Below are 12,358 nucleotides of genomic sequence, written 5' to 3'. Positions count from 1 at the left end.
TCTTTCCCTGCTAGGGTTAGCTTACTTTGGGTAGACGTTTCCCCATTAAGATATATACTGTGCAAAGCTTGTCTGAGAATTGGGAATTTTCAACTTCTCATGGTTGTTATTAATAAAAGTAAACAGAAAATTTTCTTCCTAGACTTTCCCTTCCTAGACATTTCCTTCATAGACATTGCTAGACATTTTTAAAGAGCTAACCTTTACTATGTGCCAGGCATTGTCTCAAGCACTTTGTAGATACCAACTCATTTAATCTTCACAAAACAACCCCATGAAGTAGGTAGTATCATATAATCCCCATTTTAAAAATGGAAAATTGAAGTACGGAGAGGTTAAATTCAAGGTCACGCAGCTAGTAAATGCTGGAGCTATGATGGGAACCAGGCAGTCTAGCTCTAGGAGCCTTCATACTTTGTCTCTCTTGGTAATTATTAGTGAGGTAGCAATATAAAGTGCTCATGCTTTTAATTTAAGATGTCTGATTGATTTTTCTCTTGTATATTTTATTGACAGCATTTATGAATGCAGCCTGTTGTGCAAATGTAATCGACAAATGTGTCAAAACCGAGTTGTCCAACATGGACCTCAAGTGAGGCTACAAGTATTCAAAACTGAGAAGAAGGGATGGGGAGTACGCTGCCTAGATGACATTGACAGAGGGACGTTTGTTTGCATTTATTCAGGTAAAGCAAAGGTTTACTTTCACATTACTCTATAGTAAGATCTACATTTCTGAATCTCCATTTTACTAGTCAGGGCCACTGAGATCTTATAGCAAGGGCAAGAGAAACAATATATAGGAGCAGCACCAGAGAAAGACAAGTGACTGGGAAATTGAGCCCTGAAGGGATGAAATGCCTTAGGAGGAGGTATCAGGTGTTCCAGAAAAGAAAGGCTAAGGGATAAAACTTGGGTTATTGTGTGAGGCACATTTTTTGGTCTCTGTGGCTGCAGATGCTTTGGGGTAAGGTAAGAAAGCTTCCTATTTAAATAGGAAATCTAAATGACTGATTTGCTAAGGTAAAGATTATTAATCAAAGACTGTCTTGTTCAGTGTCTTGAGCTATTAGAATTTAATAGGTTAACATTGTAATAAATACCTTCAGGTGATGATTCAGGTGATGATTCAGGCAAAGCAGTTCACTCCATTTCAGGGACTCAAGAGAATTGCCCATGTTCTGAGCGAAACTTTCCAACCAGCGTGTTACAGTTGTGCAATTACTGATTCTTTCAGGCCATATCCCACAGGCCAGACACGTTGGTCTCTAGTTGTCTCTTCCTTTTACCCCAGAGTGTCAGGCAAAAATCCTCACTTTCTGTGCATACCATGAAATGAGAAAGGTTGGAGAAACACGACTCTCAACGCAATCTAAAGGAAATGTGCTAGGCAGCAGGGACTAGAGCAACCCTCCTCATCTGAAATTCCATGTTCACTTCAGTGAGGGCAAGAATTATCAGAGTTCAGAATAGTCACACCTGGATCCCTGCTACGTACCACTTATAGACACACATACTACACAACTTACCTAGACAATTCATCTCTCATGTTTCTCAAAATAACTCTTTGATGCTGCCCGTAAAATGCCAAATCGTGTCCAGAAAGTATTCATTGGCTTTATCTGCATCGCTAGAAAATGCACCTAAGTTATCTCTCTGATCTAGTTGCTAATTTTGACTTGTTAACTATAATTTTGAGTTCCTTGAAAGAAAATGCGTAAGCTTCAAATGAAGATTTTAATTACACTAGGGCTTAATATGAGAATAGGCACATATCACCACAGATTTAAATAGGTCACTTTATAAAAAGAGTAAAGGTTTTAAATGATAAAGCATTTATAACTAGACACAAAAGCTGAAATTTTAAGACTAGAGTTCACCTCTCTAATTTTCTAGAATGCTTTCTGATCTGTATTTTTGTTGTATATTATTGTAGTTAAATCTCTTCTCTTTCATGTTATACCACAACAGACAAATACTTCTTTTAGATGCCCTATATTTTTTCATGTACTGGGAGATACGAAATCTCTTCTTGGTCTTTTATATATTATTTCTTACAAAAGCTTTCTAGGATGAGTTAGTGTTTATCTTCATTCTAGAAATAAGGTGTACCTTACAGGGTTCTTTAGTAATGGAGCAGAAGAGATGCCCTTTTGTTGCTAGTAATTGTGTTATTTTTTGTTCTGTTAAGCTCTTTTACTTTTTTCTTTTAGGAAGATTACTAAGCAGATCTAACACTGAGAAACCTGATGCTATTGACGAAAATGGAAAAGAAGAGAATATTATGAAAAATATGTTTTCAAAAAAGAGGAAAATAGAAGTTGCAGATTGTGAGGTTGAAGTTATCCCATTAGAATTGGAGACATATCCTAGAAGTGCTGTGACTGAGGAGTGTCCACCTAAGCTCCATAATAATCCCAAAGAGCCTATTATGTGAGTGAGATCTTATGAACCCAATCAAGATTGATCTATACTGTATACTATTGATCAAGAGTAGTTCTTTCTCTTTCTTTCTTACTTTCCACCTCCACTCTTATATATCTCCTGTATGTCAACTTGCTTCACAGTTGTAAGTTTAACACTGTGAGAAATCTAGGGCACTTAGATTTAAAAATCTAGCCAACATACTTTATTTCCTCAGTTTCCATTTGTGGAGTTTTACCTTTAAAAACTTTGACTTTAATCAGGTTCTTTATGGATGTCATAACTTTTGCAGTTCTTGTTTTCTATCACCGTTTTATTTGCAGAGCTTTTCTTAGGTTTTCTTCAGTTTTTTAATATACTTCAAAAATGATTGACTTTAAAATATGATTATACTTTTTTCTTCTAGTGAGGGGTAGGCAGAGATGTTATAACTTAGATTAATTTCTAATGGATATTTATGTACCAGTGAAGCTATCTATATTTCAGGGCACAATAAAGAGCATTTTTAGTGATATACAGAATAACTTTTTTTCTTTTCAGAGAAATGAAATGTAACAATATTTCAAGAATTCAGTATCATTCAGTCATTAGAAGTCCTAAAACCAAGACGGCCAGTATTCAACACAATGGGAAAAATATGGTAAAAACTACAAAATGTAGATGGTGCCCTTCTGAGAACATTAACTATTACTTAGTTCAGATTGTTTGTGTTACTTAATAATGTGTAGGATTTCTTTTATTATTTTGTAATGTGCTGTTAAAGTGTTAGGACTATGTTTTATTTACTTAGTATCCTCCATGGTGGTTGGCATGTTCCCAACTTAGATATATAAGGAGAGTGTTGGTCATGATCTGACAGTGTATTCTACTGAGACTGAGAGCTATCCAGTCTAAGAATTTGTAGAAGAAGCTAAAGTGTTCAAGAGTTGATAGTATTACATAATAAGAAAAAAAGGATGGAGTAATTTAAGTTAAGGAGAGATGGTTGTGAGATGTAGCAGAAAGAAGAGAAGCAGCCTAATGAAAGAATCATCAAGAAAGCAACATTTTAAAATAACAAAAATAAAAAGACAAAAAAAGAAAGCAACATTTTACATGATAGCCTCTGAAGGTACACTTTTCAGTCTGTACTGAGAAGAATAGTCAGAGACTGTAACTTCGAAACAGAATGATGCAGGAAAAAAAGAACAGGCAGACATAATGGTAGTCCACAGTAAGGCTTATTGATGAAAAATAAAAACTCTGCCCTAGGTGGTGTGCAAATATTTGCCCTCTGCCTAGTAACATTCAGTAGGTACCTCCTCAGTACCACATGATTATGAAAAGATTGGGCCAGGGGATCACATAGGCTTGGGTTTGCCCTCCAGCACTGCAGCTTACTAGCTGCTTGACATCTCTCTGTCTACATTTCTTTATCTGTAGAATGAGAATAATAGTATCTGTCTCAGAGTTAAGAGTATTAAATGAAATAAACATCAGAAACTTTGTGTAGCCCAGTGCTTGACACCCAACTAAGTGCTCCACACATGTTGACCATTGAAGTACATAAATAATAATAATAATGGTCAACATGTATGGAGCACTTAGTTGAGTACCAAGCATTGTGCTCAGCATATACCCCTTTTTGAAAGTTATCATTACCATTTAAAGTGACTTCAGTGTCTGCAACTCATGGAGACAGGCAATTCCTTTAACCTTTTCTTTGAAGTAACTAGCCAAAGAGTGTTTTTAATCTTTGCACATCTTATAGTTGAAGCCAAATTTGTAATCTGGCATCAGAATTGAGGGATACAGACAGGTGTATTTGAATTTTATTTTGAACTTATAATGCCTAAAGAGTGTCTTGACAGTCCTTATAATTTTCATAGCTGTTGCTCACTAAAGTGCCTAGGAGTAAAATACAGCCATAAGGGCTCTATCACTTCAGAAAGGCTTTCAAAACTAATCTAGTAGCTATAGCCTGTGAAGATTGACACTTGGTGAAAGAGGCCTTACTGCTAAATTAAATTTTTTTTCCTGACCTAGGAAGTAAAGACATCTTCCTTGTTTTCTTTTAAGGGATTTACTTCCTCAGAGTCTGTCACCTCAGAAGATAATGGTGGATTTAAACCAACTCAAGTACATCTGAACTCTAAAGCCAAGGAAATGAGAGGTAGGCTTTGTTTCAGTCTGATTGTCTGCCTTTTCTGCCTTTTTGTCTCTCTTGCTCAGTACTTGTGGCTCATTTTCTCAGACTGCATAACAAAAATGTGGCATTCATCACAAGAGTTTCTACTTGTTTAGATCAGAGGTTGGCAAACTATAATTGGTGGGCCAAATCCAGCCCACTACCTGTTTATGTATAGCCTATGAGCTAAGATAATTTTTACCTTTTAAATAATAACTGAGAAAAAATGGGAAGATAAGTAATACTTTGTGACACTTGAAAATTATAGGAAATTATAATTTCAGTGTTCCTAAATAAAGTTGTATTGGAACAGAGCCACACTCTTTCATTTACATGTTGTCTCTACTTTCACACTATAGCAGCAGACTGAATAGTCACAACGGAGACCATGTGGCCCACAAAACTTACAGTATTTACCGTTTGGCCCCTTACAGGAGAAGTTTGCTGACCCCTGGTCTAGATGCCAATCATGACTTGATGCGTGGCAGGAGAATGGGGTGGTCAGCTCCATGTCTGCATAGTCCATCTATGGCTTTGGAAGCATTGTCCAATGCAGCTGTTTCCTAACTCTTTGTTTAGGCTCCTTAAAAATAAAGACACATCATTCTCCTGCAGTATTCTAGGCAGTGCTGCTGCAGGGGATGCTTAACAAAAAGTGTAAATATTGCTACCCTGAGTGCTTATCTTTCAGTGTTACCGGACCTGCCATGGTTAATATTACAACCTGACAAACTTGGATTTTGGTTCATTTGCATTTCAATATATCCCTCAGTGGAGAGGCATTGCTGAGACATGACCCTTTGTGAAGAACTGACCAACCATTGCCTCTTCTGCCTTCGGGCTTCCTTGCATCTGCACCCCCAACTCCCCACCTGGTCTTAAAGGATGGAGACTGGGGGAGGCAAGGCAGCTCCTTGACAGAAAAGGTCTATCAAGAAAGGGCACTTACAATAATTTCACCTGTAGAGGAGGAAAATCTCTTTCTATCCATCTTAAGCTGTCTAGCCAGAGCCCTGTAAATTAGACTGACAAAAGACAGATTGACAAGAGAAAAACAAAAGTTTATTAGTATGCATATTATACACATAACACATGAGTACTCAGAGATGAGTAACTCAGAGAGATGGCTTAGAACTCTGGCTTATCTAGTATCTTAGTCAAAGAACAATAAATTTTTAGAGGAATAACAAGACAAAGGAAAAGGGCCTTGAATCTCTCGGGGTGGAAATTGTGGGAACCCAGATATATGTGAAACCAATGGTAGATAAAGGCTAGTTAGTCAAGTATGCTATGTAGATTGCTTTGGTTCAGTCTCCAAGCTGACAAAGGTCTAAAGTTATCTCTGGTAATTAACTTTTGTCCTTCCTAGTATTATAATGGAGAGACACCTTTGTAAATTTATATCCTGCTTTTAGACAGATGGGGGGAGGGCTGAGCTTTTCCTGTATTGCTACTTAATTGCCCTTAGCTCAAAATAGTCCTTATGTCAGAGATGCATATTTTGGGATGACATTCTGATATATCACCATTTAATGCATGTGAGCCATACGACTACTGTTACTTTTGGTTCTTTTGTCATTTCCATTGACTACTACAATGTATATAGCAGGCACCACAAAAATTAGTTATGTACTATTATGGCTCACAAGTAACCCATGATTAAAATACGAGTACATGTAGGAGTAGCAGCCAGCAACAGTGATGATTACATCAAAAACATTAATTTTAGAGAAGTATAATTTCTTCATGTCACTGAATTAGGTGACACAAATGACTTTTTTTTTTTTTTTTTTTTTTTTTCTTGCGTTATGCGGGCCTCTCACTGTCGTGGCCTCTCCCATTTGCGGAGCACAGGCTCCGGACGCGCAGGCCCAGCGGCCATGGCTCACGGGCCCAGCCGCTCCGCGGCATGTGGGATCCTCCCGAAACGGGGCACGAACCCGCGTCTCCTGCATCGGCAGGCGGACTCTCAAGCACTGCGCCACCAGGGAAGCCCCCACAAATGACTTTTTAAAAATAAATCATTTTATTCCATTTGACATGCATTCATACTTTTGAATATTTTCAAAAAATTATTTCCATTATTGGATGAGAAAAATAAGTAGTTCATCTTCTTCTAAAGTACTGTTGTTTGTAAAAGTGTAATTATTGAATGATCATCTAGTAAAAACTCCAAACACTAATGTATACAAAACCCATAGCAAGTTATTACTATTGGGACTTACAGAGGGTGACTCCATCAGGGTCTCCTCAGGCCTTTCATTGGTATATTAAAGGCCTAAAGTGCTCCCTAGATACCCTCTCTGTTACAGCTGTTTAGAGTACACTTAAATGCAGATTCCAAAGTTGAAGAGAGGTAAGTCAATTTCTAAGGAGTAGAGATTAAATATAGTAACAGGAAGCAGCATGTATACAGATTCATAAAAAGGCATTGTTATGTAGTAGAAAGAAGGCAGGCTTTGCGGTCAGATATTTCTGGGTTTCTTACCCCACTTCTCATTACTGCTGCTAGTTAGGTGAATCCCTTAAGCCTTCAGAGGCTTGAAGTTTTCATTTGTAAAATTGGAGTACTGTCTACCTTAATACATTGTAAGGATCAGCAATAATTAGCACAGCTTGCATTTAATTAGTATTGTTACTCTCAGCACTATCGCCCAGCCAATTATATTTCCTGACAATTCCTTCCACAATGTTTATTAGAGGACTCAAGCTCAAACCAAGCTGAAGATTCTGAAGACACCCCTGTGATTGAATCAGATGTGATAGATATAACTAAATGTAGAGAAGAAACTCCACCAGGGGGCAGATGTCACCAAACAGTCACACTGGATGATCAGTATGAGATTCAAATACAAAAGCCCCAAGAGGAAAAATCTCCAGCATGTCAAAACCAGCAGGTCTTTTGTGATAAAGAGTTACCAAGTGAAACCAAGAATGCTTCATCTGATTCTCTAAAGAAGTTCAATAAAGGGAGTGTGTTTTTATTGGATGCCACAAAAGAAGGAAATGTGGGCCGCTTCCTTAATGTGAGTATATGGGCTGAGGTTCCTATGTCTAAACACATTTTTTTTCCCTAGGCTTCTTAACAAAATCATGAGGAAAATATGATTAAAAGACTCCAAAGCTAGACTACCTAGATTAGAATGCCAGTCCTAACCAAATATACTTCAATTAAAAAAATAAAAAATAAATGCCAGTCCTCCACTTTCATGACCTGGGGCATGTTACTTGACCTCTCTATGCTGTATTTCCCACTCCTATAATATGGAGATAATAATAATAATAACTGTCTAGGATGTTATAAAGATTAAATGTATTATATATAAAGTGCTTAAAAGGTACCTAGCACACAGTAAACATTTGCTTGAGAAAGCTATAAGAAATAGTAAGAAAATCATATATGTTTATTGAAAGGTTTTCAAGATTCATTACTTCAAAAAAAAATCACAATGGGACACATAGAATAAGCTTTTTTGTGTCTTATATAATACAGTATGTCTTATTCAGAAATGCCTCTATCTATTCAAAAAAATCAGCTGGGAGGTACTTATGTTTTGCTTACTCTCACTAAGTTTTGAGTGGTTTAGTGACTTAGAAAACCAGTACATTTATCAGAATATTGCATTTTACTATCTTACTCCTTTTTTATTCCTAAACCATAGTCGTTTTCTGTTTCTGTGTATGTTTGGGATATATGTAATGAGATTTATTTTTGTTTATACAGAGAAATATTTATGATTTCTCTGATTTTAAGGTTCAAGACTTAAGACTCCTGGCATCTTCATGATAAGAGGGATAACTTGTATTATTGGCCATAACTACTGTGTAGGGTGGAGTTACCTTGTAGCTTTCCCATCATACTGCTATTCTATCCTGCCTCCTACCGTCATACATGCTTATCAAAGAATGTATGGTTCCAGGAATCCTACAGGAAAAAAAATCCCCTTCAACCTCTAGTCCCAGTGTGTATATAGACTCTCTTTGGCCAACTGGACGATGTGGAAGCCACCTGTATGCCCCCTACTCTCTGGGCTCCACTTTGTCCTTGCTTATCCTATCCAGGAGAGTGAAGAGGAGTCGTGGAAGGAGGATGGGAACTTTGATACCCTCCACACATCTTTGGAAAGGTCCACTCTAGTGCTCTGACCCCTGGATATGGCCTTAATTTTTCTCTTTGATCTGTATCAGAGCTCTTCTTCCTCTCTGGGGTTGAATTAGTGGGATGGGCAGCTTTGCTTTTTCCCTTAAAGTAATGGGAAGCATGCATGGCCCATGATTCTTTTATGCATTCCCTTTGCGAAGCTCAACACCCCCTTTTTTTTTTTTGGCCACGCCACACAGCTGGCAGGATCTTAGCTCCCCGACCAGGGATCGAACCTGTGCTCTCAGCAGTGAAAGTGGAGTCCTAACCACCGGACCACCAGGGAATTTCCTCAACACCTCTTTAAAATGACTTTTGAGTAGTTTGAAGTTGATGTTCAGTGATTATTTTTATTTTATTTAATTTTAATTTAATTAATTTATTTTTGGCTACGTTGGGTCTTCGTTGCTGCGCGCGGGCTTTCTCATTGCGGTGGCTTCTCTTGTTGCGGAGCATGGGCTCTAGGCATGCGGGCTTCAGTAGTTGTGGCACACGGGCTCAGTAGTTGTGGCACACGGGCTCAGTAGTTGTGTCTCGCGGGCTCTAGAGCACAGGCTCAGTAGTTGTGGTGCATGGGCTTAGTTGCTCCGTGGCACGTGGGATCTTCCCGGACCATGGCTTGAACCAGTGTCCCCTGCATTGGAAGGTGGGTTCTTAAGCACTACGCCACCAGGGAAGCCCTCAGTGATAATTTTACATGTATTTCAGGTGCCATCAGAAGAGAAAATACTCTTAAGTCAGAAAATCTTTAAAACCAAAGAGGTCTTCTCCTTGCTAGATAAATCTGTTTATTTGGGTTTTTTCTTTTTCTCTGTCCTAGTTAGGAGGATACTTGATTAAGAGGGGACAGAATCCTCTCCTCCCTTCCTCTTTCCTACAACTGCTTTTCTCTATTCCACTTTCACTACTTCTACACTATTGCCAAACATGCTAGGAGCTATTAAACATGCCAGGAGAGCCAGAAGATCATTAAAGAATGATCTCTAGGGCTTCCCTGGTGGCGCAGTGGTTGAGAGTCCGCCTGCCGATGCAGGGGGCACGGGTTCGTGCCCCGGTCTGGGAAGATCCCACATGCCCCAGAGTGGCTGGGTCCGTGAGCCATGGCCGCTGAGCCTGCGCGTCAGGAGCCTGTGCTCCGCAACGGGAGAGGCCACAACAGTGAGAGGCCCGCGTACCGAAAAAAAAAAAAAAAAAGAATGATCTCTAGCAAAGGACTGTTGTGGCTTACTTTCTGGTAGGTTATGTTGAATGGTGGCTGCACTAGAACTATATGGTTGGTTTCACCAGCTGGGTCCATCCCTTCTTTATAGGAGGAAAAAAACAGGGCTTTTCTTTCTTTTTTAATTTAATTTTCTACTTAGATAATACATTCACATGATTTCAAAGTTTAAATAAAATAAAAAGCCTTAGAGAATACATACATACATACAGCCAAACAGAATTCTGTTTCAAGGTAGCTCTGACCCTGCCAAGTAGGCACCATGAGTAAAGCTTACCAGGCCCAAATTGAAAAAACTGTGTGGACAGGAAGTTATCATTGAAATTTAATGGTGGCAAATATATCTGAGGAAAATTTCTGGGATTTGATCCCTTTATGAATCTGGTGATAGATGAATGTGTAGAGGTGGCAGCTAGTGGGCAACAGAACAATATTGGAATGGTGGTAATAGGAGGAAATAGTATCATCATGTTAGAAGCCTTGGAGAAAGGAGAAGGTCATGTTCAGCAGAGAAATCAGTTAACGTGTACAGGTACCCTTTCCAAAGGGTCTGTTTGACTGTGTTGTAAAACTCAGGTCATATACAGTCTTCATATTAAACTTTTTGTTTTGTTTAAAAAAAAATGTACTGTGCCCCCATTCACCCGGCCCCCACTCCACCCTCTATGGTAAAATCATTTTTACTACTTTTTTGTGTATTCTTATTTTCTTTATGCAAATAGAAGTAAATATAAATATATGTTCTTATTCCTACCCATTACATAAAAGATAGCATATTGTATTTACCGTCCTACACTTTGTTTTTTTTAAATTAGCAACGTGCCCTGGAGATCTTTCTAATCAGTACACAGAGCTCCTCGTTCTTTTTATTTATATTAATAGCTGCATAGAATTCCAGTGTGTGGATATCCTAAAGTTCATGTAACCAATCCTCTTTAGATAGATATTTGGATTGTTTCCAAACTTCTACTGTTAAAAACAGTGTTCAATGAATAATCTTACACATGGATACATGTGCAGATATATCTGTCGGATACATTTCCAGATACTGGATTGCTGAATCAAAAGATATGCATCTACAATAACGATAAATATTGACAGATTATCTTCTATAGGGGTTTGCACCATTTTGCATTTCTACTGGAAAGATGTAAGAGTGTCAAAACAGGGCTTTTCTGAATGGATTCCTACCGTCAACAAAATTGTAATGAGCTATGATATTCTATATACTAGTCAGGGAAAAAAAGATATAAACAAAAATAAGTTAGATGTGTTGGAAACAGAATGGTATTCTAATGCTGCAAAGAACAAGGTATCAAACTTGATGCTATGTCTAACCTCTGTGTTTATTTTTTTTAACAGCATAGTTGTTGCCCAAATCTTTTGGTACAGAATGTTTTTGTAGAAACACATGACAGAAATTTTCCATTGGTGGCGTTCTTCACCAACAGGTTTGGAAATTTTTTTTATATGATTTCATTTTGAAATTGTGACTTTAAAAATAACAATAGAAAAGTATTAAGAGAAGATATATGCTATAGCCCCACATATCTGGCACCCTAGAATATTCAGTTATCCCAAACTGTTTGTAGTCAATAAAATTTTAAATAGCTGAAATTTTCATTCTTATTTCCTCTTAGAGTTAATGCCTGGAAAGGCTAAGGATGGCAGGCCTCAGCCAGTTCAGTTCAGAGGATAAATGATGCAGAATGCTACATCTTTGAGTCCAAACTGCCCCCAACTACCACACCACATGCCTCATCACATTACTGGGTTCCACTGTTTGCAAAACACACTTCCTTCCTTGTGGATATTGACAAGTTTCTTCTTACTTATGATTTTAGTAGATTTGAAATAAAACTTAAATGATTATTCTTAATAAAAGAGCATTCCTAATTGGTCGGTGTTGGAGAGGGAGAGAAAACCGTATTTTTGAGGATGGTTAATGATGTTAATATGAAAATTGATATAATCAAATTTGGTTCATTTGGTAGTTATTCAGGGTAATTTATGATTATTTTTAAAATTTCTACTTTCTAGGTATGTGAAAGCAAGAACAGAACTAACATGGGATTATGGTTATGAAGCTGGGACTATGCCTGAAAAAGAAATATTCTGCCAATGTGGGGTTAATAAGTGTAGGAAAAAAATATTATAAATCTGTAGCTAGTGCCTGTTCATGAAATTAGCTTATCAAGCTGAAATTAGAGTCATGCAAAAGAAATCCCAGTGGTCAGTGGAATTAATTTAGGTTATGATCCATCGAGAGAATTCCTCTCAGTTTACCCTTGTTGGGGGGTCCATTTGCATTACTTAGAAACGCTAGGAACAAAATAAGGACATTTTCATATGCATAGGGTGTCTCTTTATTCTTACTGCTGTTCAACTGTACATGAGTAGGATGGAA

General features: G+C 37.8%; 1 protein-coding gene across 1 annotated transcript in view; it reads left to right on the top strand.

Moving 5' to 3' along the window:
- The window catches only part of SETDB2 (SET domain bifurcated histone lysine methyltransferase 2), a 38,630-nt gene extending 26,510 nt beyond the window's left edge, over nt 1-12,120 (top strand). Inside the window, exons 7-13 of the mRNA XM_007466423.1 lie at nt 517-686; nt 2,214-2,433; nt 2,965-3,064; nt 4,483-4,576; nt 7,292-7,617; nt 11,314-11,402; nt 11,992-12,120. Of these exons, the coding sequence (XP_007466485.1) occupies nt 517-686; nt 2,214-2,433; nt 2,965-3,064; nt 4,483-4,576; nt 7,292-7,617; nt 11,314-11,402; nt 11,992-12,109 (1,117 nt within the window). The 3' untranslated portion in view covers nt 12,110-12,120. The remainder of the gene's footprint in view (nt 1-516; nt 687-2,213; nt 2,434-2,964; nt 3,065-4,482; nt 4,577-7,291; nt 7,618-11,313; nt 11,403-11,991) is intronic.
- The last annotated feature ends 238 nt before the right edge of the window (nt 12,121-12,358 follow it).

This window comes from Lipotes vexillifer, unplaced genomic scaffold, assembly GCF_000442215.2.
Source record: "Lipotes vexillifer unplaced genomic scaffold, Lipotes_vexillifer_v1.1 scaffold384, whole genome shotgun sequence".
In the NCBI taxonomy this organism is placed as follows: Eukaryota; Metazoa; Chordata; class Mammalia; order Artiodactyla; family Lipotidae; genus Lipotes; species Lipotes vexillifer.
The sequence above is the reverse complement of the archived record's forward strand: the minus strand, read 5'-3'. Positions and strand labels throughout refer to the sequence as shown.